We start from the raw sequence: 24379 nt of genomic DNA, 5'->3' as shown, positions 1-24379 counted from the left end.
AACATATTGATCTTCCTGATGACTGACGGGCACATCCTTACGATGCATTTCCATGGGCAAGGAAAAAAATTAATATTCTATGAAAACCTTCTAGGGCGGTCTTAACATTCCCGGTACCTTTCCCCTCCCTCACTAGTCCTTGGGATTGGACAGGAGGTCAGCACACTGACGTAAATGGCAGCCACACGACGACGTGCATTACTGGAGTATTTTCAGGTAATCACTACTGGACTATGACCTGGAATTGCTGACAGGAGGGAATCGAAACCTCTGTGCCTAGAAAGTTGCCATCACAAGGCATTAAGTATGTTTTTAACCTAATAAAAATATCTAATGACAAACAGACTTCAGGATGCTTTCTGGAAAGAACTCTAGGATAACAGAGGAGACAAAGACCATTTTTGTTCCAGTAAAGGCTCAATTTTCTGATTACCATACAAAAACTGGTGGCATGAAATGCATACAGAGGCATAAGTGGCTCTGAATGTCTTGAGCAGCACAGCACAGCAGTTAAGCATGGCTTGGAGTCAAATGGTCTGGGTTATCATTCTTACTGGTTGAGTGACACCGCATATGTCAGCTGTTATTAGGTTTGGCAACAAATACAGAGAACCCAATGTAACAGTGAGTTTAATAAGACAGAAGTCCGTTATCGTCTTATGTAAAATAATTCTGGAGATGCAGCCCAGGGCTAACATGATATTCCACAAGCAACAGAATCCAATCTCTATCTTTGTACACCTCCCTAGGACATGGTTTCCATTCTCAAAGCCACCTTACAAAGCACAGTGGCTGCACAAGTTCTAGCCATCATATCCTCATTCCAGGCAGCAAAAAGAAATGGGTGGTAGGAGGAGGACAAAAGGGCACTCTCCCCAGGTGACCTGGCTCCCAACTCATCCCAGAAATCCAACACAACACTGTTTACAGCTCACTGGCTGGTATTTGTCACATGGCCACATCTAGCTGCTAGGGAGGCTGGACAACAGAGTTTTTATATGGACACACTGCCACTGTAGTGGCGTACGTTGGGGTCTGTTACTAAAAGAGACCAGAATGGGGCTTCCCTGGTGGCACAGTGCTTGAGAGTCCGCCTGTCAATGCAGGGGACACGGGTTCGTGTCCCGGTCCGGGAAGATCCCACGTGCTGCGGAGCGGCTGGGCCCGTGAGCCATGGCCACTGAGCCTGCACGTCCGGAGCCTGTGCTCTGCAACAGGAGAGGCCACAACAGTGAGAGGCCCGCGTACCGCAAAAAAAAAAAAAAAAAAAAGAAGAGACCAGAACGGATACTGAGGGAAGAGGTCTCTGCTCTCCTGGAAAGACTGGTTTCTAACTTTAAGGTTCAATGTCCTCTTTGGAGACATGGAGATGCTCACTGTATCTCCCTCTCAGGACTCGTGGGGTGAGTCAGTGAGGTGCTGCAGAGGAACCCCTTACCACAGGGAACGCAGGGCCCGGCACCACTCCTCCTCACAGGCACTCACTAGCAACTTGAGCTACGTGCTAACTGGGCATCCTTAGAGGAGGAGGTTCTGGCCATCACTCATCCCCGAGCTCACCACAAATTGGTACCGACCAGGGCCGATACTCTGTAGCATCTCCCCTCCAGACTTCAGATTTGGGCCTCATAACCAATACTCTTCATTTTCTCCATCTAGGGAAGGGTTTCTTAACCTTGGCACTATTGATATTTTTGAGCCAAATTACCTTGGGCTGTGGGGGCCATCCTGTGTATTGTAGGGTGTTTAGCAGCAACCTTGGCCTCTACCCACGAGGTGCCAGTTGCACTCTCCCCTCCCCCAGTGTGACATGCAGCGTGCCTGGGGAGGAGGGCAAATCATCCTCAGCTGAACCATTACTCTTTCTGTGATGTCTGCATTCACAGAACATGTTTCTTTGACAGCAGCAGCATGGGTCTCTTGGGTTATGTCTTAGTGGCATGGGTCAACATTTCATGTTAAACCATGTCAAACCTACTTTTCCAAACTAGCAGAAATCCACCCAGGCATTTTCAAACGATGTGTTACATGCAGAAAACCAGATTAACTTAATTCTGCATGTCTACGTTACTATTCAAGTCATCACCTGTAACCCTGGCTTATGACTTTGGTGTGAGCCAATGAACATGGAACCTGCCCAGCAAGACAGAGGGTGAAGTTGCAGAATTGAGAATAGAAGCAGAGGAACAGACGGCAAGCCCCTCATTGTGCCTGATTTTGACGGCCAAGGGAAGAGAACCGTGAGGTCCTCCATCATTCTGAAAAGTGACCTTTCCTGAAGATACGGAAGCCAACTGCAGAAACATGAGCCCTGGCCTGCCCTCCCCATGAATCGAGTGTCCCTGTTAGCAGCCCACTATAAACCAGGAACATCACAGAAAAAAACTGTGGCACACTAAACAGAAGTGAAAAAAACAAAAAACGAACAAGAAGAAAACACTGAAATTCCCCAAACCAAACTTTAAAGAAATCTTTGAAAATAGCCAGGCTTCTGAATAATGAAATAGCTTTGGGTACTATGATTGATTTTTAAAAATGCAGCTATAATTAAAGCAAGAAAGCTGTAAGTCTATTAAATTTTTTTCTTTGATACTGGAAAACTCAATTCATGACCTATATTTTATAAGAACATATACTTAAAAGGGATTTTATATGCCCTCTTCCCATTGAACTCAGAATATTGAATCTCTTCCATTTACTTAAGAAGGGAGGTGGTTCTATACCTAAATTACTCAGGGCTTCTTTTAGTCTACTGTTCATATATTAAGGTGAAGTGACTCAAACGTATTTGTATAGGTGGATGGAAGCAGCCGCCCTAGACTCTGCCCTCAGAAGGGACAGGATTCTTAGTGCAATGGTGCTGCAGTGAAAGCTGGTTTATCAAGCTTTCTGTTGATTACAAATCTTTTCTAACTGACATCTGTGGACTGTCTTGATTGACGGCCAGCATGCCTCATGAATACTGGAGAAGAGTTCTTCCTGAGTGTCTCCTGGACAAACGCTAGGGGGAGGATCTGGCTGTATTTGAGAAGGCAAATGCGACACACACACGTACATGCACGTGTACACAGGCGTGTATACATGTGCACGCACACAAACACATACACACTCACACATATGCATACAAGGAAATGCTCCCTAGGATGGTAGATTTGAATTGATCTTAGTATTTTCATGGGTGAAGTGGTACAAGGACAGTGGGTGCCGTAGTTGAGAGGAAATGAAAGGGCACGGGAGTTAGGCTGAATTTGAATCCCAGCTTTATCGCCCACCAACTGTGTGACTTTGGGGAAGTAACCTAACCTCCCTGAGCCTGTGTTTCCTCGACCGTAAAAGCACTGTAAGGATTGCATTAAGGTGTAGGCGTAGAACCTAGACCAGAGTCCAGTACGAGAAACATTATGCAGGTGGTTACCCCGGCTTCTTTCCTGGGGGGCTGGCACCGCCTCCCTGCCCTGGTCCTAGAGAGATGCTCCCGCGGCCCCTGCCTTCCCCAAGCAGCACTGTCGCGGGCTCAGGATGTGTTTTTCACCTCCCTTCCTCACTCCTCTGCAAGATCCTCCGAGTCAGGGTCCGTGTCTGTTTTATGCATCCCTCCCTGACCCCATCCTTACTGAGCATCAGCGTATCTGGTACCGAACTCGCACTCCAGAGATATTTGTTAGAAAAGGAATAAATTGCCAATAAAGACAGCATTTGTTTAAAAATCAAATTAAAAGGGAAGTTTATTGTGATTCATATTTTCTGCCATTTGGGGTTACTTGTTCATTGACGGAATTTATTGAGGGGCTACCATGTGCCTGGAACTGTGCTAAATGCTGACAATTGAGGGTGAAAAGACAGTCTGGTCCCCTGGCCTTAAGCTTATGCCGTAGAAAGAAAACCGAAGGTAAAATCCAGTTCATACTTGAGGAAAATTTATAAACCTATTAAGGTTTACAGTATTACCATAATTCCAAATAGATGGCATTGGTTACAATAATCCGGCACCATAAAATGAGTCAATATTCAGTATTCCCCCATTCATCAGGGGCTCATCGCAAAAATCTTACATGACCTCTTCTAGTCACCTCCGTTGTTCCCACCCCGGTCCAGGCCACAGACCTCTCGTGCCTGGAGTGCTGACATCTCCTGGTTGCCCTACTTCTGTTCTCCACTGAGTAGCACAAGTCATATTTTAACAGTAAAATCAGACTTTACCACGCTCCTGCTTAAAACTACCCAAGGGATTCCTACTAAATTCAAAATGTAATCAAAACGTACAGAGCTCTAACTCAGGGGTCTGTAAACTTTTTCTGTAAAGGGCTAGGTAAAGGAGATATATATATATATACACACACACATACATATTTATATTTAATATTTTAAATATTTAACATATATTAAAAATATATTTAGTTTATATATATATATTTAGGTATTTATATATAAATATATATTTTATAAATTTTAAATACATATATATCTAGGTAGTATATATTTTTGGCTTTGTGGGACATTGAGTCTCTGTCCCAACTATCCAACTCTAAGAGCATCATGTAAAAACAGCCATAGTCAATGCTTAGATGAATGCGCATGGCTGTAATCCAATAAAACTTTATTATCTTTATTAAAAAGAAACAGGCAGCAGGACAGATTAGGCCCATGGCCCACAGTTTGCTGACTTCTGCTGGCCTATCCCCTGGAACTCACCAGGTGCCCTTCTCGCTGACATTCTCCCACCACAATGGCCACCTCTCTGTCCCACCATCTTCATTCCTGCCTCAGACCTTCACACCTTCTGATCCCTCTGCCTGGAATGTCCTTGCTTGGCCCCTTGACACTGTGGCTCCTGCATTCTCACTGGTCTCAGCTTAAATGTCACCTCTTTGGAGAGATCTTCCTTGACCTCATTGTCATTCTATCACATCACCTTGTTCTATTTTATCCGAAGGTCTTAAATTACCTTGTTTATTCCATTCATTGTTAATTATCTTTCTCTTCCCACTACAGTGCAAATGCCTTAAGAGTGGAGAGCTAACTGGTCTTGGACACCGCAGCATCTCCAGCACCTAGAACACTATCTGGCTCATAGACCCTGCCCAATAAATTTTCTTTAAGCGATTTTGCTGAATGAAGTGTCATCAGGAATTGATTTGAAATAAGTGTTTCCCTAAAATTATAATTGTTTAATGCCACTGTGGACCTGCCACTCTGTTGTATTCATCTATAACACTAAGAATTCCTGGGCTGTTCAGAGTGGATCGTCAGGGATCAGGGATGGATTTCAGTGGCATTGCAGTCCTCCGTGCTCGGTGCTGTTAACTACTCAAGGACGTTTTCATATTTATTTTGTAGCTGCTCAACTGTCACCTCATTTCCATTTTGACTGGAAATCCCCATCAGATTTATTCTTTCAAAATGTTGTAGAATGATCACTAAGCTTCTGAGGCTACCAATGCCTCTTTACCTTCCCTTCACTTTAAACTATTATGTTATTTTAATTAAGTTAATTAATAAATTTTTATTTTATTTTTCCATAGTTGATGTCATAAATCCTTCTCTCTCCCAAATGGGGAGGGATGGAAGGATGACTCCCAGCCTGAGACTAAAATATACCCAGCAAATTAGTGGGTCAGGGCTATCAAGTATTTATTTTTATGAGGAAGTAACCTCCATGAGCACAGAAGCCATCTCTCTCCAGGTCACTGGGTTATCCTCAGTGCCTCGAAGATCTGACATGAATGGGTATAAGGGTGGGTGATGGGCAGAGGGGAGACAGACACATAAGAAACAAAGATTTCATGGTTAGAGAGAAGAGTGATTCAAAAACAATGTGGTGTTTGTTTCCTGAATTGGTCTCTAGCCCCACTGACTCATACATGAATTTAGGTGGAGAGAGGGCTACAAACAAAAATGAGAAGAGCTGTTTTCAAAGTTCCCCACATTTAAGATGCGACACACAGTTTTACTGGTTGGGTATCCTTTGAACAGAATATAGGGCTCTGGACGTCCTCCCCTGTCTCAGCAAGCCCCGTGATATCTCCAAGGCACCAGTGGACCAGCAACAACATGCACAATAGTGCCCATCAGGGAGGGGCTGGGGTATAAAGGAGGGAAAATAATAGTGGCTACGACAAGGTTGTGGATAGGCTTGGTTTAGAGCCCCTGTAAGACATCACTTGGGGACCCCAGACATGGTTAGAAGCAACTTGGTGGACACTCAGTTTCTTGAGTAGGTAGCAAAGTCCAGATAACTCAACACTTTTGATACTCTTTATTTTCTGGAACTTTCCTTTTGGGAAGGTGTCTCTGATTAGCTTATGCAACTCCTTCATAAATTTTGTTTTATGGTCAGCTGCACTGGAGTGATTTGCATCATAATTCAATCTGAATGACACTGCAGCCTGTTAATGACATCTGTTCCTAGGCAACTTCCCTCCCCTAAGACTCCAATGATGACTCCAGGGGAGGGGTCAGAATCAACAATTTCAGTCCTCTTCCTCGGCCAGGGAATCCGGGGAGAAGTTTAGAGCAAGGCCGTTCACAGCCTACAGACACAGTTAGTGAAGTGACCACAAGCCTTAGAGATATTGGGTATAATCCAGAAATATAAATAAATGTCCATCAGTGTGCTCATATGTGAGCGGAAAGACTATTGTATCTTCATGCATGAGTTTAGCCAAGATACAAATAGAATCCTCTGATTACAAGTGTCACCCCAATATACATCAAAATGTAATAAGCATATCATTTATCCTATCAATTCCACTTGCATGTATTTACCCTAAAGAAATTGTCACACAAGTAGAAAGAGACGTGCTCTCCCCTGCAGAATTGATTGTAAGTAGGGAAAAGTGAAAACAACTTAAGTCAACAGGGGATTGGCTGACTAGATGTTGGTAGATCCCGATGCTAGCTGTTTAAAACAATGATGTCGCTTGATATTTGATGATTTACAAAAACGTCCATAGGACGCTGCAGGGCGAAGAAAGTGAGCTAGAGAAGAGCACGCAGAGCTCCATTTCTGTGAAACTGTGTGTGCGCGTGCATCCCTGTGTGTGGAGGTGCCCAGGGAGAGTCCTAGAACCATGCTCCCTGAGGTGACAACTGTGGTCTCCTCCGGATGGTGAGACTGGAGGGTAATTTTACTTTAAAAAAGCTGGGGAAGAAAGTGGAGTCTCATTTTTAAAAGAAATTTATCTACTTAAGAAAAAAATAGCCCCATGGCCACTATTCCAGAAGCTCACAGGACTGGTTGGAATAGCTGAAAATGGAAGAACCTTTGATGTGAAAGTCTAAACACCAGCAGAGGAAAATCGGAGAGCTGGTGGACCAAAAGGCCACATGCAATTACTGCAACAAGTAAACAGGTGACCAGAAAAGGGACTCTACCACCAGGTCATACCAACAAACTGAGAATTCATGCTGAGCTAGGTCTCAAATACCAACTCTCGAATATCAAAACCATCTTTATTTGGCTCAAGCTGTTTTAGAAAATACCAACTGCTGAGCAAAGCTGAGCTCCTGGGACAGCCATTTGTCCCAAAGACCACTTGATTGGCTGCTTCCCTCATGTCTGCCATGGTAGGACTTGTTTAAAAATTAAAGTAACTGGGCTTCCCTGGTGGCGCAGTGGTTGAGAGTCCGCCTGCCGATGCAGGGGACACGGGTTCGTGCCCCGGTCCGGGAGGATCCCACATGCCATGGAGCGGCTGGGCCCGGGAGCCATGGCTGCTGAGCCTGCACGTCCGGAATCTGTGCTCCATAAAGGGAGAGGCCACAACAGTGAGAGGCCCGTGTACCGCAAAAAAAAAAAAAAAAAAAAAAAAATTAAAGTAACTGAGACTTGAAGAACAGAAAGTCAGGTGGATCCCAGAGATAAAATAAAAGACAAAGCCCCCTGCTCTCCTCATATCACCTCTTCAGGGAGGCTGGCTTCCCTCCCTCCCAGGATGAGGGGTCCCTATGGCTACACTGCCTTGCCCACCAATTTCAGTTCTGATTTATCTGTTGCTTGTCTCCCTGCTTGGCTCTGCAGACCAGGAGGGAATGAGCAGCATCTGGCAGGTCCACAGCTGGACCCTCAGAGCTTAGAATACTGCTGGCACAGAGTACATGCTCAGTAAAAATACTGGATGGAAAAAAAATAAAGGGAGCAAGAGAGGGTACGGGTCCTCAGGTTCTCAGAAGTTAGAAGACGAGGATTTCGCTGCTAATCCCTGCCTCTATTCAATAGCCTCAAGAAGTGTCAGCACACAGCTAAGCAATGGATATCTCTCAGGACTCAGAACACACACCTCTAGGTCCTGTGGTCCTGTCCTCTCTCTAAAGAGAAAGGTCAACGTGACATTCACCTTTCTCAGTTATGTAGTTTGAGGACTATGATATTTCCCCCACTACCTCCCTCCCCTGATGTATCTCAAGCTGCCACACCTGTCTGGGTGGTGGGCTCTCTTCTCCCAGCTGCCCCTGCTGACAGGCAGGGTGGCCAACAGCATGGAAGCAACAGCCAGCTCCTGTATCTTGTTGGAAGGTTGCCCCTGAGCTTCTGGAACCCAGCTTGCTGAAACCCTGCTTGTGGCCCCAGCTGACCGAAAGGGCCTGGGAATTAATTAAAGCCCCTCTGGGGAGAGCTCTTAATGGATGTTTGCCGGGCTTACGGGCTGGATAGCCCAGCTCCCTGGATTCTGAGCTGGGCTAACTCCAATGTGTGTGTTTTACGTCATTTCCCAGAGCCCTCTCTCCCTAAGGGATCAAGCTCAGGACTGCCTGCGCTGGTAGCTGGCTTAACGCGGCACCTGAAATTGGCCGGCTTCCCTTTCCTGCAGCTCTCCCCACTCACGATCCTGTACCTGGCAGGTAAACCACCCGCCCTCAGTCCTCATATTAGGGTCTGTTTCTGGAAGCCCTGCACACCATTCCTCACGGATAGCCCTTCTCAATGGTGCCCAGAGGACCACCAGTGGCAAAAAACACTGGGGAGGTGGTGCCAGCAGGCACTGCGGGGCCCTGGTGTGTGTCTTCCAGGAGCGTCAAGGGTCCCAGCCTCTACCTACCCCCTACTCGTGAGCTCTTAGCATGCACTGGGCATTCAGAAAACATCACACTCACACGGAGCTCTCGTTTTCTTTGAGGAGCAGCCAGGACCTGGGCGTGGGTCCCATAAATCAATGCCTTGCAACTCCACAAAAGGAACAGTCCATAATCTGCAAAGTTCAAAAACTATTATTTTCTGTTGATCTTCCTTCATCTAGTAATGATTCCCCAAAACAATAGACTGGAGTTTAATCCTGAGCAGCTAGAAATGGCCCCCTGTCTGCACATACAGATAAATATGGGTGACCTTCCTCCATGATGCACTGGTGCTGATGGCATCTGGGTACACTGCAACATGAAAATGATGCTTGCTTGGTTGGGAGATGGATGTTCCTTCACACAAACTGCATGTCTTTTTGCCTTGCCTTCCCTAAAGGATAGGCCGCCAGAATAATAAGAAAAATTGGAGCATTAACAATACACTGGCATTTCTTGAACACTTATTATATTCCAAGCATTAAGTGAAGCACATTGCCTAATTTACTCCTTGCATAGAGTTTTCTAGGGTAGGTACTATTCTGCACCCACCCCTTTTACAGACAAGGTGACTGAGGCTTCTAGCAGGTTCAGTAACCTGCCCACAGTCTCAACTTGTTAAGGAGCCTGGCAGAGCATCAAACCCAGCTCTAGGCCACAGTGCTATGTGTAGGACCAGCTACATAATTTTTGGGGTTCAGTGCAAAATGAAAATGCAGGGCCCCTTGTTGAACATTTATTAAGAATTTTAAGACGGCGACAACACAGCATTAAACCAAGCGTGGAGCCCTTCAGAGCCCGGGGCTCTGTGAGGCTGGGCAGGTCCCACCCCATGAAGCTGGCTCTGGTTATGCGGATGCAGAAGAAAAGTGATGTGAGTGATGAAAAGGGCTCCCATGTTAACATCGTTTAACCCTAGAGACGGAGCAACAGCTCACATGAAATGAAACATGAATCAAGGAGCCTGGCTCTTTGGTCAGAAGAGCTGGTTATTTTATCTCAGGAGCTAAATCAAAGAGTCTGGGCATGCAAAGAGTCTGTGTGAGAGAACGTGCCCAAGAAAGAGCCTGTGCCTTGAGGCCAGACGCGGACCCTGATTCTAGCTCGTCCACCAGCTGAGGGACTTTGGACAAGTTCCCGGGCCCCTTTGAGGTTCAGTCTTCTCATCTGCCTCAGGGCAGAGTGGAGGAAATGATACAGTGATAGAAAGCTGTCGGCACACAACAAGTGCCCACCTAAATGTCGGGATTGTTCAATGGCTATTTTCACCGTGAAGTTTGTGGGTCAGTTGAAACAGCACATGATTTGCAGGTTGAGTCCTGAACACTGTCCCCCATCAGTCATTCGTGTGAACTGGGCAAAGTCAATGAACTCTTTCTGGGGTCAGCATCCCCCTCTGTGAAATGGATGTGATACAAGGTCTACAACACATAGGATTCCATAAGCCACAAACGAGAAGGACATTGTGGAAACAGAAGAGGCGATCATTTCTCTAGCCTGTCAGGGCTTGTTGTTACTCCTTACAAGGGGCTTAGGTTGGGAGGGGACTGGAAAATGGGTCCCACCTTCTTTCCCAGCTCCCCACTGTCCTCGCAGACGCTTCGGGGGCCATCTGCCTGAGCTCTCCCACAGGGTGCTAAGTAATCTAAGTGTTTTTTCCTCTAAAACTTTTCCACAACATTTCCATATTTTTGACCTCAAATTTGACTGACTCCATGTCAATTTCTGCTTTATAGTCCAACCCAGAGGGTACTGAGAAAGAAAACAATGACTCAGGCCAAATTCTGCATAGCTGGAAGAAACTACTCCATACAGATATACAAGCCTTTATGTATTTTTATATGATGATACCACTCATAAATAGAAGTTTGAGGTGATTTATGTTTTGCTGGGTATGTGTCCACCCTAACCGAACTGCTTTGTGCTTTAAGAAATTCAACAAGCATAAAAGATTCCCTTTTGCTTTGAAAATACGATATGTATATAAAGCAATAAAATTTGAAATTTCTTTCTCAAGCTTTAAGGAAGGGCCCAGTGGGAGAAAAACTGGACATCGTCTAATCACATACACACATAATATACAAAGACATATACATGCTCACAGCCGACTCGGATGTAACCACTGTCATTTACATTTAGAACACTCTTCCTGCCCATCTCGAGTTCCAGTCACTCACATTCAGGGCCCAGGTACCACAGATGGAAACTGGGAATCATTTTTCTGCTCTGCTCAAACTCCAGTCTCTTTAACAGCTTTCCCTATCGGTTCTCGTAACTTGTTCTGCACATCAGCTTGTTTAAGAACATTTCCGCAAGCATCCAACCCAATTCTAGGGTGTGTCTCACCAGAAACCATCTCTGCATCAAAAGCAGCCCACTGAGCGGAGCCATGGGGAAGGTCTGCCCTGAAGTGACCTGACCCACCTTCACCTGCCCGCTCTCCATCTCTCCAGGATGCTGCCCATAAGGCCCTCTCCTTTTTACAGAATGCATTCAAAACCTGGAAGGGAGAGGGTGCTTCTGCCCCTGGGGATCTAACTGATGAAGTGCACAGAGGCCCAGCTCCTCGAAGCTGAAGGGAGCTTTTAGGCACCTTGCATACAATTATTCACCTGGTAGTCTAGGCAGGTTGCCATGACAATGCTTCCGGAGCCTCCCGTATCTACATGCTATTGATACATCCCATCCATTCAGTAAAGGGGGAAAAAGAACCAGCTAAAGCAGCCCCTGAGCTTCCATCTCCCATCGGCCTGAGGAGTGACTCCTTTGCTTACAGCAGTTGTTTGGCGTAATCCAGACACAGCAACACTGACACTCTTCATGTGGCATGTTTTCACTCAAATGTATTTGAAAGCTTAAAATCAAAGTCCAGACTTAAAATAGGGATTTTTCTACTTTGCTCTTCACTTTCTCAAGCATTATACTCAGGAGTGACTTCTGCTGCTGGTCATGGAATGCTTTAATTAGTAGCTATGGGCCAGAAAAGGGAGCTCTCAATTCTGAAACCTTCTGTGATAGAAAGGTTAAACATGGGGAAAAGATACCAGGAGTTCCATAGTAACCTTGAGTGATTTCTGTAACACTAGGTACATGTGTTGCCAGAGAGAGAAATAAAATACTTGCTTTTGGCCCTTTGACTGAAGAGAAAAGTTTTCTCTATCCATGTCTTCTAAGGAAAGGGAAAAAAAAGTCCTACCCATTTTCCCCAAATGGTTCTTATTAAAAGGCACTTATGAAGAGAAATAACTGAGGAGCTTGCAGTGGGGACCTTAATTTTCTTCAAAGTTCCACTATACCACAAGCTCAGCCTTGGGCCCTCACAAGGGTGAGCTAGATATTTACATGGTGTCCGACATCAGCCACACATGGGAGACTGAGATGTCGGTCCTCCTTGAAGGATCACCTTTGGGCACAAGGGAAGACATTTTCCTAGTTTGTAACACGCCAGTCATGTTCTGAGTTGCAGCTTTCCAGCTCTTGCCGCTATCCAGGGAAATAATATGTCAGTGTTGATGCATACCAACAATAAGTCAGAGAGGCAACAAAACAGTCTCCAGAATCCCCAAAGATCAGAGGATGCCACTTCCCAAGCCATTATGCAAACGGTAAGCCAACCTAACATACCTGTAGGTGATCCCTCCATGACGTGGCCAATGTAAGGCCCTTCCTGAAAGATCGGTCTGTTGTCATTCTGATCAATCACGATGACTTCCAGAGGGACCGGCCCCTCGAGAGTTCTACCGTTGACATCAATAGTCTCCACGAGTAGCTATTGGAGGAAAGAGATTGGGGGAGAAAGAAGGCATTCATTCATTATGAAAATTGAAGTCGGGTTCTCTGGAGAAAGAAAGTAGGTTATATCAGCAATTTTATGAGCCCTTGGCAATATTCAAACGTTGGTCTCAATGGATAGTCACCAGCAATAGAATAGAAACTAAACATTACAGAATAAAAGACAAAGATCAGTTCATGTTAAGTCCCACTTGGGAAATTTACAATTAATTCATCAAATCTGCAAAGTAAAAAAAAAAAAATAAGCAAACACTAAACACCAGCAATCAGTCACAGCTGAGAAAATATGCTTACATTGTTTCTGTTTTTCCAACATCATTATGCTTTAAAGGAAGGTTATGCTAATAAAAAGAACTGACTAAGCAGTTATGAACAGAGTATATTAAGAAATAACCGAAAGTGTTTACGGTAATATTTGGGAGAAATTCAGGGCAGTAAGTATTTATAGAGAACCTTCCTGAGGCAAGGAAGGTACTTGCAGGGGTCCTGAATGAGACCTTGGGACTCCTGCCCACCAGGCCTTTATAATCTAGCAGGGATTTCACAATTCCATATGGAACTACCTTCAGATCTCAAGGCTGAAGAAAAGAGCATAGAAAACCCAGCTTTACTGTTGCATGGTAACAAGGAATTATGTCGTGGCTTTTCCAGTGAACTATGTAGACTCTATGCTCTCATTTCTGCGCCTGATACTTCCTCGATTTAACTCAGGGGCCACAGTGATACTTCTTGGATATCAGTGGTGGTCCCTGCATTGGGACCCTGTTGACTATTTCTGTCAGAAAAGGTCTCTGTAGCTGGAATCCTTCGGAAATGGTCTCTGCAATTGGAATCCCAGCACAACTTCTCACTAGTCATGTGACCTCAACTCATACACTTAATCTCTCAGTTTTATCATCTGTAAAATGGGTTCATAAAACACTCATTATTAGGGATAATGGTAACCAACATTATCCAGGGCTTACCGAGGCTCTCTACTATATTAACTCACTTGATATTCACAGTGACCCTATGAACCATTTCTGAGGAGGGAATGAAGCCAATTAGAGGTTAGGTGGTGGAGTCTGGATTTGGCCCTGTGAAGTCAGTCTCCAGAGTTTACATTTTAAACTGTTATAAACAATGTTTCTAGATCACTTTATATAATGCCTGTTATGTAACTCATCTCAAGAATATTAGCTGCTGCTACTGTTGCTACTGTTGTTATCATCAATACTGTTGTCAAAACTAGCCCTAATTAGGAAGAGAAAAGAGAAACACGTTTGTTATACCCCACCTGAATGTGTTATAAACTGGTTTCACCCTTTGGAAAGTCGCATGGCAAAATTCACCAAATCTATGAAGGACTCACATACTTTGTTCCATTTGGATACCACTCTGGGTTCTATTTGAGACAGGTTGCACTACATACATGGAAATACTTTCTGCAGTGTTATTTCTAATAATGAAATTACACTGGCGTCCACTAAATGTCCAGGGCAAAAAAGATGAGTTGAATGAATGTGTTTGTAGCAAGATGCTAGAATACAGCCATTAGATGAAATAATTATTCAACTTTGTTGATCTACTTAGAATACTGTGTGAAAACACAAAAAATAGCATGTGTACTATACATGTGTGATGTACACATGTGGACAGAATTTGAAAGTAGTAAGCAAACATGAAACCAGGTATACATGGGTAGAGGAATTTGTTTTTCATTTTTTCTTTAACACTACTTCATCCTTTCACTAACAAATTCACACACACACACACACACACACTTTGATTTCTGGGGTAGATAAAATAATGCATGAGTACCTGAGCTAAGAAGAAATTAAATAGGGAGAGCCTTTTAACATCTGCACACAAAGGAGATCTTACAGAGAATGAGCTTTTACGCTGAGTTTTAAAGCTACTATGAGAATACTGCTAAACGAAGAAAATAAAAATCAAGCTTTGGGAGCAATTTCTTGTAATAATGAAGGTCTGGCCTTTTGTCCTCCCAAAATTGCCAAGAACTTGACTTGGCCTTCATCCTGATCAACTGTATCTCCTTAGTGTCTGTCTTTCCATTATGTTGAGCTGGATCTAGAGTCTGCCCCACCCAGTTCTGATAGATCCGCGTATTTGGCAAATGTGAATTCTGTTCCTCTGTCTTACTTGTGGCCTACGACGCTAGCCAAGTCTTGTAGAACATGGGGGATTAGGATTCAGATCCAAGATACGTGGTGTCTTTGGTTGAAATAAAGCCAGGTCCTTGGCTGTTCGGGGTGTGAATTTTAACCCAACTCCTACTGCCTACTGCCCAGTTTTCAAAGGGCAGCTTCATTCAGCCTTTGCTAGAGAAGGCAGAACTATTTTATATTTAAATAATTTAATCAAAATATTCCAAAATGTCATTATTGGAGGCAAGGATTTTTTTTTTAACATCTTTACTGGAGTATAATCGCTTTACAATGGTGTGTTAGTTTCTGCTTTATAACAAAGTGAATCAGCTATACGTATACATATATCCCCATATCTCCTCCCTCTGGAGGCAAGGAGTTTTGAGCAACTATAAAGTTCGATAAATCCAGTCTCATGCTAATCATTTCGCTCTAAACTTTGCCCAGAGGGTGGTTCTTCTCCCAGGGATCAAAGCAGAAACTCAGAAGCCACCCTCTTCCCCAAGTGAGGCCTTCTATCCCCAGCCACTCCATCAACGAGTCGGGTCTACACTGCTTGTTCTGTCTCCTGAATTTGTCTTAAATCCACCCTCTTTTCTCCAAATCCATCATCACCTCCAGAGATTAGTTTCTGACACTTCCCACCTGGGCCACTGCAACAGGCACCTAATGGGTGCCCCTGCTACTAATATTGCCTGCCGTCATCTATTCTCTAAGGGGTTTGTGATGGTTAGTTTTATGTGTCGACTTGACTGGCCATGGGGTGCTCAAATTAAACGTTATTTCTGGGTGTGTCTGGATGAGATTAACATTGGAGTCTGTGGACTCAGTAAAGTAGATGGCTCTCCCCAGTGGGGGTGGGCACCAGCCAATCCACTGAGGGCCTGAATGGAACAAGATGCAGAGGAAGGAGGGACTCGCCCTTGTCTTCCCACCTGCGTGGCCTCCATTCCTTGCTGCCCTCAATGGTCTTGCTTCTCAGGCCTTCAGACCCAGACTGAAATAAACACCATCAGCCTCCCTGGTTCTCAGGCCTTTGGACTTGTACTGGATCACACCACCAGGTTTCCTGGGCCTCCAGCTGGCCCAGGCAGATCCTGGGACTTCTCAGCTGCCATAATTGTGTGAGTCGGTTCCTTCTAACAGAATCACTGCTTCTGTGTCTCTGGAGAAGGCTGACTAATACAGGCTTCCAAGGTGTCTTTTCAAAATTTTTATTTATTTATGTCACCCCAGAATGGACACCTCTCAATCGTTTCTCATTCCTCTTACGATAACAGCACATTCCTTTACTGTGACGTCTCTTTTATCACCTGGCCCCAGCCCACTTCTCCAAACTCATTTCACATCACAAGAGAGCCCCTCTATTTCTCATTACCCAGCTACACCAATCTTTCCTCAGTTCTTCCAACTCAGCCCATTCCTTCCCAGCACAGGTATCTTCGTGTGCAACCCTCCTAGCCAACATGAGCATCCCACCTGCCATCTGGTCAGCCCGCTCCATCCATCCTTCAGATCTCAGATATCACTGGCAGAGAAGATCCTTCATTACTGCTCCAGACTACCTCAGGTGTCCATGGTTGACATTCCCATGGCACTGGTACCCTTTATAACACTTTCCATAACATGTAATTGCTTATTTATTTGTGTGACAATTCAACTAACGTCTGCCTCTCCGGCCCCATCAAGACAGAGGTGGGGTGGGTGTTCGTGCCCAACAGCAAATCCCCAAGGCTGAGATTCAGTGCCCGGCACACAGCAGGCACCTGACTCATCGCTGACTGCATAGAGCCCTCCTCAGAAGAGGCAATCCCTCTTTAAGAGACTGGAGTCCAAAGTTTTGGCCTCAGCTTTGGCCATCTGTCCTGTCTCTCCATTCCTGGCACACAGGAGCTGACCGTCAGTCCCAGGCTCCGTGGACCGAAGGCCAGTTGACTCTGTGCAGTCTTAACTCATGAACAAGAACCACAGCGGTAAACAACACCCAAGTACGTTAAACTGATTACTTGCCTTTTGAAAGAAAGGAACTAACATTTATTTGGTGTCCAATACATGTCTGGGCTTTTTATGTGTTGCCTCATTTGGCTCAAAACAACCTGGAGAAATACCCACTGCAGCAAAACTCAGAGAAATTTAGGGACCTGGTCTATGGTCAAAAGCTAGTTTGTGATCCAGCTGGATCCAAACTTAGATCTGACTTGAAAATGTGTGCTGACCCCACTGTGCCCTTGTTTGCTAAATGCTCTTTCATGGACTTCGCTTACATTTTTAAAATTCCTCTTTACTAACTATGTTATTTACTTAATAGTTTTGCTGTACATAGATTGTTATGTTTCACTTTTCCTCCAAGGCAAAATTATCCATGAATTCAGGGGTATGGTGAGCTTATTTAAAATTTTTCCTAAGACACATGAAAATACATAATAAAACACACCGTGAGCCTTTATGTATAATGTGACACCCTGCCACAAGTGACAGTTGGGAAATACTATAGCATCAGCCTAACTACAACATGTTCCCTTCTGGAATGTCACAGACTTTCTGAAAAGAAAAGACAAGACTTGGACCTTTTATAAATGTAGCTCTCAAATGACCAAGGTGAATAAAATGGGGAGGGGAACAAGGTATGCAAATCACTCTTAATCTGTTTAAGGCAAAATTACTTTATGCAACACTGGAGACATGAAGGTACACATGAAGGTACCACGTGAACTAATCGCTCCACTTCAGGGGCCATGGTAGGTGGACACCAGGTCACTGAGTCCTGTGTGTAGGGTGAGAGGGAGCTTGACCTCTGAAATGGGGAGGAGGTGGTGAAAAACCACAGGAGTCAGAACGGAAGCTATACTGCCAGAGGAGCTCTAGCTGAAGCACGTTGGGTCCCCTCGGCCACCATTCCTGAACCCCACTTCCTAGGTTCTCGATTCTCCTTCCACATCCTGGGGGTGTCTCCACCAGAAGTGGGAACTAGCAAGTCACAACATACAAACTGATGACTCTTCAAACCAATTACTGCACCATAATAATGGAGATGGGCGGTGCACATGTGTAGACAAGAATCCCTTAAAAAAACAACGCAACACAAACGTAACGAGCCAAATTACAAAGCATGTACAAGCACCCTGGCCTTTGGTGTCACAACAAGCTATTAACATCTTGCCCTTCATTTGGCTTATTCTCTTTGCTATGTTTATGAAAGACACAACTTAGACAAAATTTCATACTGTGATCTGATCCAAAGGGATGAACTGATGAAAAACATGCTACAAGGTTTTTTGGGTGAAGGCCAAAATGAAGACACTGGCTTTTAAAACACAATATTTTTTCTATGAGATGTGACCCCAGTAACAGACATCAAACCTGGATCAATCAGATAAGAAACAAAGTGTGAGATACACAGTCTATAGACTCATGAGTCATTTGAAGTAAAATAATTTAGAAAACACTTCAGTGACCTTTTTGAACTCTGTTAATTCTGCTTTGGGCTAAATATTCAAATGAAGTAAAACATACACAACACAGTAAATTACTTATTTGAGATGATATAGTTAAACTACTGGTTATCAGTGGAATGCGTGTGTGTTCACATGCTTTTCAACCAGAGGCTTGTACATCACAGAAAATGAAGAGAATTTATTAGCTACAACTCTAACATAACGTGACTCAGTTTCTCTTTTGGACACAGATATGATGTCTCCTACCCAAATGAGTAGGTGCCCCTCCAAGTTACCTCTTTGGGACATTAAAACGTTTTCCAACGTGGATGCTGCTTTGAAATACTTGTTTAGGAAATTCTACTTGAACCAATTTCTAAGTCAAAAAGATGGGCCTTGTTCCTTTCATTCCAAATACCATCTTTTATAATAAGAATAGTTATAATGCTAGAAATGCAAAATGATAACTAGAAGTTCACTGTATTAAATTAGGGATATACAAATGTCTAACAAATATTAGACATCTCCAGTTATACGTGACTACAAGTTTAGACATACAGATTTACACAAAATCTTGAAACACATATGAAAAATAAGATGCCAGCATTTGCCTCCATAGAGGAGAAGGATAAAGAAAAGATGAGACTCAATGACTATGAAGGTGTGTGATATAAGCACCAGGTTCCATGTTAGGGGAATCTAAACTTGATATGATATTCCTGGAAGGCAGTTGAAACTATGTCCTGAGAACCTCAAAGACGTTCACAGCTTTAAAAAAAAATTCCATAAAAATTCTATGGAGATAAAGAATCCCACAGAGATTTTGCATAAGTAGGCTATTGTGAGATTATTTATAACAGATGATCACCAAAATTAAGTGCCTCGAGTAAAGAAGGCACTGATAGATACTTTTATTGAATTTTTGTTTGCAATTCTCACACCCTCCCCACCTACCAACATCTCATAAAGACCAAACAAGGGTTTTCCACCAAAGACATCCTCACCGATCACTGAAATTACACTAGACTTTGAATCAGAAAGCCTGCCTTCAAATTTCAGCTCTGTTACCTATAAAGTGGCTGTGGTTGGCAGAATAATGACCCTCCTAAAGAGTTTTATGTCCTAATCCTGGAACCTGTGGATATGTAAGGTTACTTGGCAAAGGGGAATTAAGGCTGCTGATCAGCTGACCTTAAAATAGAGAGATCAGTGTGGATCGTCTGGGTGGGTTCAATGTAATTATGAGGGTCCTTAAGAGAGGGGAAGACAAGAAAGTCTGGGTGATTTGATGTGAGAAGGTACTTGACCAGCCATTGCTGGCTTTGAAGGTGGAGGAAGAGGTCATGCGCCAAGTGTGAGTAGCCACCCAAAGCTAGAAAAGCCAAGGCCTGCTTTATAGCCTCCAGAAGTGAATGCAGGCCTGCTGGCGTGTGGTTTTAGTCCTGTGAGTTCCATGTTGGACTCAAAACCTATAGAAGTACGTGATGACAAATCTGTGTTGTTTTGCATTGCTACAGTTGTGGTAACTTGTTACAGCAGCAACAGAAAATTGATACTGTGGCCACATCATTAATTGTTCAAACTGGAACAACTTTTAGAATGAAAGCAGGTACTATCAACAATTAAGCCACAACAACAGGTGGAAATCAAGACTGTCCCAGGCTAACTGGGTCACATGGTGAGCCTGTCTTATTAAGGAACTTCACTTCTCCGTATCTAAGTTGGCGCATGTAACAAAGATGTTTAGAATGTCATTTTTCTCTTTGCTAAAGGAATAAAAAGATAAGCGAGTGTGTGTAGCACACACATAGGAAATTCTAAACAAACCTTTGTTAGATCAGATGAGGTTTGGCGACTTGGGCATTTGTTCACTCCCAACAGACCTTTCTTTAGACTTGCAAATGTGGATACAGTACCCTCGATTCAATTCTTCTGTGTCAGCCATTACCCCCTCAAAATTGCTTTCCTATTACAGTAATCTAGATTTCTCTTTGACACCAATCATTTGCATATTCAAATTATTTTTCTCAGCTTTATTCATTTATCGAAGTTGAATCTCATTATGGACCAACTCCTAGAGAGTTCCCAGGGAAAAGATATTTTTAGCCTTTCTAACATTCCTCCACCTTCATTTACACAGCTCTGTGTGTAATCTTCCCCTTTATGGACTGGATGTGGTGTTTACAGCTCCCTCAAAAAAATGATCAAAGGGGCGATAAAAGTTTCCTACTTGTTAAATTATTAATTAAAGATCTTGATACTATTATCAAATGTTCTTTGAAAAGCTTGCTTTGCTTAGAGCCATAGTATTTCTTTAGTGAATGTGAAATTTTACTTTTAAAGTATGTTTTCCACCAAACATAATGAAAACACTTTTTTTTTTCTTATGAATGCATGCTCACAACCATGCTGGACTTTGAGGGCATTTTTCTATTTAACTTTGAAAGTAACTTTAATTATGTGGAAGAAATCTATGCAGATATTCAAAATAATTTTATTGAAGCAGCCTGGGCAAAGTCCCAGTGAATATCCTCTATGCCAAGAGGGGACACAGGCTGAAAATTTTAATTGGTTCAAGTAGAATTTATATAAATCATGGATGTTGGAATTATGCCAGATCCATTAAAGATATGTACAAGGGTTAAGGGGATTTTCGTGCAAAGATGAGAAATATAATACTTCTAAAAACAAAGCTGTAGGAGAAAATTATGGGTGATTTTATTTTCACTTGCCCTTCTCCCTTCCTAAAATGAAATTCAGAGGAATAGAAAGCAATGAAATACGTTTCTTTCTTTTTTTTTTTTTTAGTTTACAGATCTGAAGTTATTTAGTTAAGTAAGTATTAAAATGTTTTATGAAACATGATTTTCTTCAAAATTAAGGTTGAAATATAAAAATTTAAATTATAGCCTAATAAATCCAGATGGATTAAAGTATTAGGAAGAAAAAAGTCTATTTTTTTGAATATTTGAATATTTATGTAATAGAGTAGGGAAGGCCTTTCTAAACCAGTATTAAAGGCACAAGTTATTATGTGCATTATTGAGAGGTTAAACTACTTAAATGCAAGTTTTTTTATATCACTAAAATACAATAAATAAACAGAAAACTAAGCAAAATATTTGCATCATGTAAAACAGAGGCCTACTATCCTGAATACACAAAGAGCTGGTTAAAAATCAATAGGGAAAAAAACAATTAGCAAAGCAAGAAAAGAAAAAAGCAATAAATATATTATAACATTAAAATGAGATGGCTTTTTGCTTATGTAATTGCCAAAATAATTAGAAAAACCTAATAGTATTTGACAAACTTGTCAGAAAACCAAATCTCATACATTACTGATGATACCAAAACATCTTTCTGAAACGCCATTTGTCAATATGCATCACAAGTCTTGAAAACATGTGATTTTACTTGTTATATGTGTGTGCCAGGGAATAAGGGGTGTTTAGTAACATCTATACTCATTTCAATATTGTTTAAAAATAGGAAAAATTACAAACAACAGAATGTTCTACCTGGATATTGATGAAATAGATTCTGGTATTTGCACAAAGAATACTACATTGCAGAAATACTTGAGGGAATGGAAAAATATTAATGGCATGGTGTTCATTGTATGAATTAAATAATCCAATTGCTAAGTAGTACTACATGATGAAATTTTTGAAAAATAGGCAAAGACGTTACACTATTAAAATTATACTAAAACATTAACAGTGGTTTTATTGTAGGTAATTTTTTTTTGTAACTTGGCTTCTCTACACTTTTCTGGATTTCCTATAATGGGTATGTGTTAATTTCACAGTTAAAAAAGAATCTATAAAATTTATTTTGAAATTGATTACATATTGGCTATAGTTTATTACAAATGGGGAGTTACGGGAACCTGTTAAACTTTAGGACATCTAGCATCTCTTAGTATTGATGATTAACGGGAAGCAGGGGGAACATTAGGTTTATAAGAGATCATTAGTATTATGGTAGAAAACAGAGGGTGGTTGGCTTTTCCCAACTTCACGTGTCTTTGATTTTGGATAAAAAAGAGTCTCATGCATTTGACAGAACTTTATAATATGGAACTTGGTCTCATCAGCTTTATTTTCTGAACCATCACTGTTATCAATGTCTGCTTCTTCTTTGAAGCTTCACTTTTAATCTCACTGATAAATTCTGAGAGCCAGCAAAGAGCTGAGACTCCAAGCGTGGACTTTGGGTTGAGGGAGACTTGGCTCCAGGCCCTGATTTTACCCCTTATCAACTCTGTGATTTTAAACCTATTCAGTTACCTTCCTAGAATCTCAACTTTTTCATCTTTAAAATGGGAGAATGGGACTTGTCTCATGGGGCTGTCATGAGGTAAAATACTTGACGTTTGTAAAGCATTTAGCAAAACATCTGGCGCATAGCATGTGCTAAATAAATAGTGGCTGCCAGCATCCTTTAAGTTTTTTTGTGAAGCAAGAAAAATATCCTTAGAACATTACGGTCTTGATGAAGGTTCACAAACTCAAGCATCTCAGGGAAGTCGCTGATATGTTGCAGAAGCTGCCTGTAGGAAACTGAAGCTCATTTAGAATCAAGAAGATACACCAGTCTCTTGGTGCCAAGACCTTTGTTCAATCTCCATGTGAGGAATGGATTCAGCCAAGTTCGTGGGCCTGCGCCAGATTTCTCCTCCCTCTCTCTCTCCCACCCTGTACTCAGAACCAACGTGACCTGAGGAAGGTGTCAGTGACCAGCTCAGGCCCACACTCTGGGGACTCAGCTGTGAGATGACCTCGTTGTTTTTCTGGCTCTCCTCAGACATCCAGGTCCCCATTGCTGCTATATTGGTCCTGCTGTCTGGGCTTTGGACTGCACGTCCCTGGGTCCACTTAGCCCTCCGGGTTGGCCTCAATTCCTGTTCCACATTCTCCTTTGGAACAATGTCTAGGATTCCTTGCCCTCCCAGGCGTACCTTTATCACCCTCCGTTTCCAGACTGGGTCCCCCCTTTTCGTGGCACACTCTAATCTCCAGGACAGTGACAGCAATGCTCTCTTTTTTAAGTAAACTTATTTTGAAATAATTTTTTGTTTACCTGAAGGTCTAAGAAATAACACAGAAATACCCTGCACCCTTTATCCAGTCTCCCCCATTGGTAACATCTTATAAAACCATAGTCCAGGATCGCAAGCAGAACACTGATGTCAATAGAATCCTGGATCTTATTCAGATTTCCTGATTTTTATTTGTATTTGTGTGTGTGTGCATGCACATATGCCTGTGTATTTAGTTCTATGCTTATATCCATCACCCCAATCAAGATATAGAGCAGTTCCATTTCTGAAAGTTTCTCTCATGTTAGAGAACAATGCTGTTAAAATTTTATTTGTGCACCTGTATTCATAGCATCATCATTCATAATAGCCAAGAGGTGGAAGCAACCCAAGTGCCCACTGGTGGATGAATCAATAAGCAAAATGGAATATATACATACAATGGAATATGATTCAGTTTTAAAAAGACAGGAATCTTGCTACTTACTGCAACATGGATGAACCATGGAGACATTATGTTGAGTGAAATAAGCCAGTCACAAAAAGACAAATACTGTATGATTCCTCTTATATGAAGTATCTAAAATAGTCAAATTCAGGGACTTCCCTGGCTGTCCAGTGGTTAGGACTTGGCGCTTTCACTGCCGGGGCCCGGGTTTGCTCCCTTGTCGGGGAGCTAAGATCCTGCAAGCCAAGCGGCAGGGCCAAAAATTTTTTTAAAAATTAAAAAAAAATAAAGTAGTTAAATTCATAGAAACAGAGAGGAGAATGGTACTATCAGGGGCTGAGAGGAGAGGAAAAGGATGTTGTTATTTAATTGGTATAGAGCCCCAGATTTGCAAGATGAAAAAGTTCTGGAGAGCTATTTCACAACAATGTGAACGCAGTTAACGTTATGAACTGTATAC

General features: G+C 42.6%; 1 protein-coding gene across 1 annotated transcript in view; it reads right to left on the bottom strand.

Moving 5' to 3' along the window:
* Nucleotides 1-24379, bottom strand: part of CDH13 (cadherin 13) — a 1033853-nt gene that overhangs the window by 368958 nt on the left and 640516 nt on the right. Inside the window, exon 6 of the mRNA XM_030863234.2 lies at nt 12679-12823. Coding sequence (XP_030719094.2) covers nt 12679-12823 — 145 coding nt within the window. The remainder of the gene's footprint in view (nt 1-12678; nt 12824-24379) is intronic.

This window comes from Globicephala melas, chromosome 19 (assembly GCF_963455315.2).
Source record: "Globicephala melas chromosome 19, mGloMel1.2, whole genome shotgun sequence".
Classification (NCBI taxonomy): domain Eukaryota; kingdom Metazoa; phylum Chordata; class Mammalia; order Artiodactyla; family Delphinidae; genus Globicephala; species Globicephala melas.
Note: the sequence above shows the minus strand (reverse complement) of the source record. Positions and strands in the feature narration are given on the sequence as shown.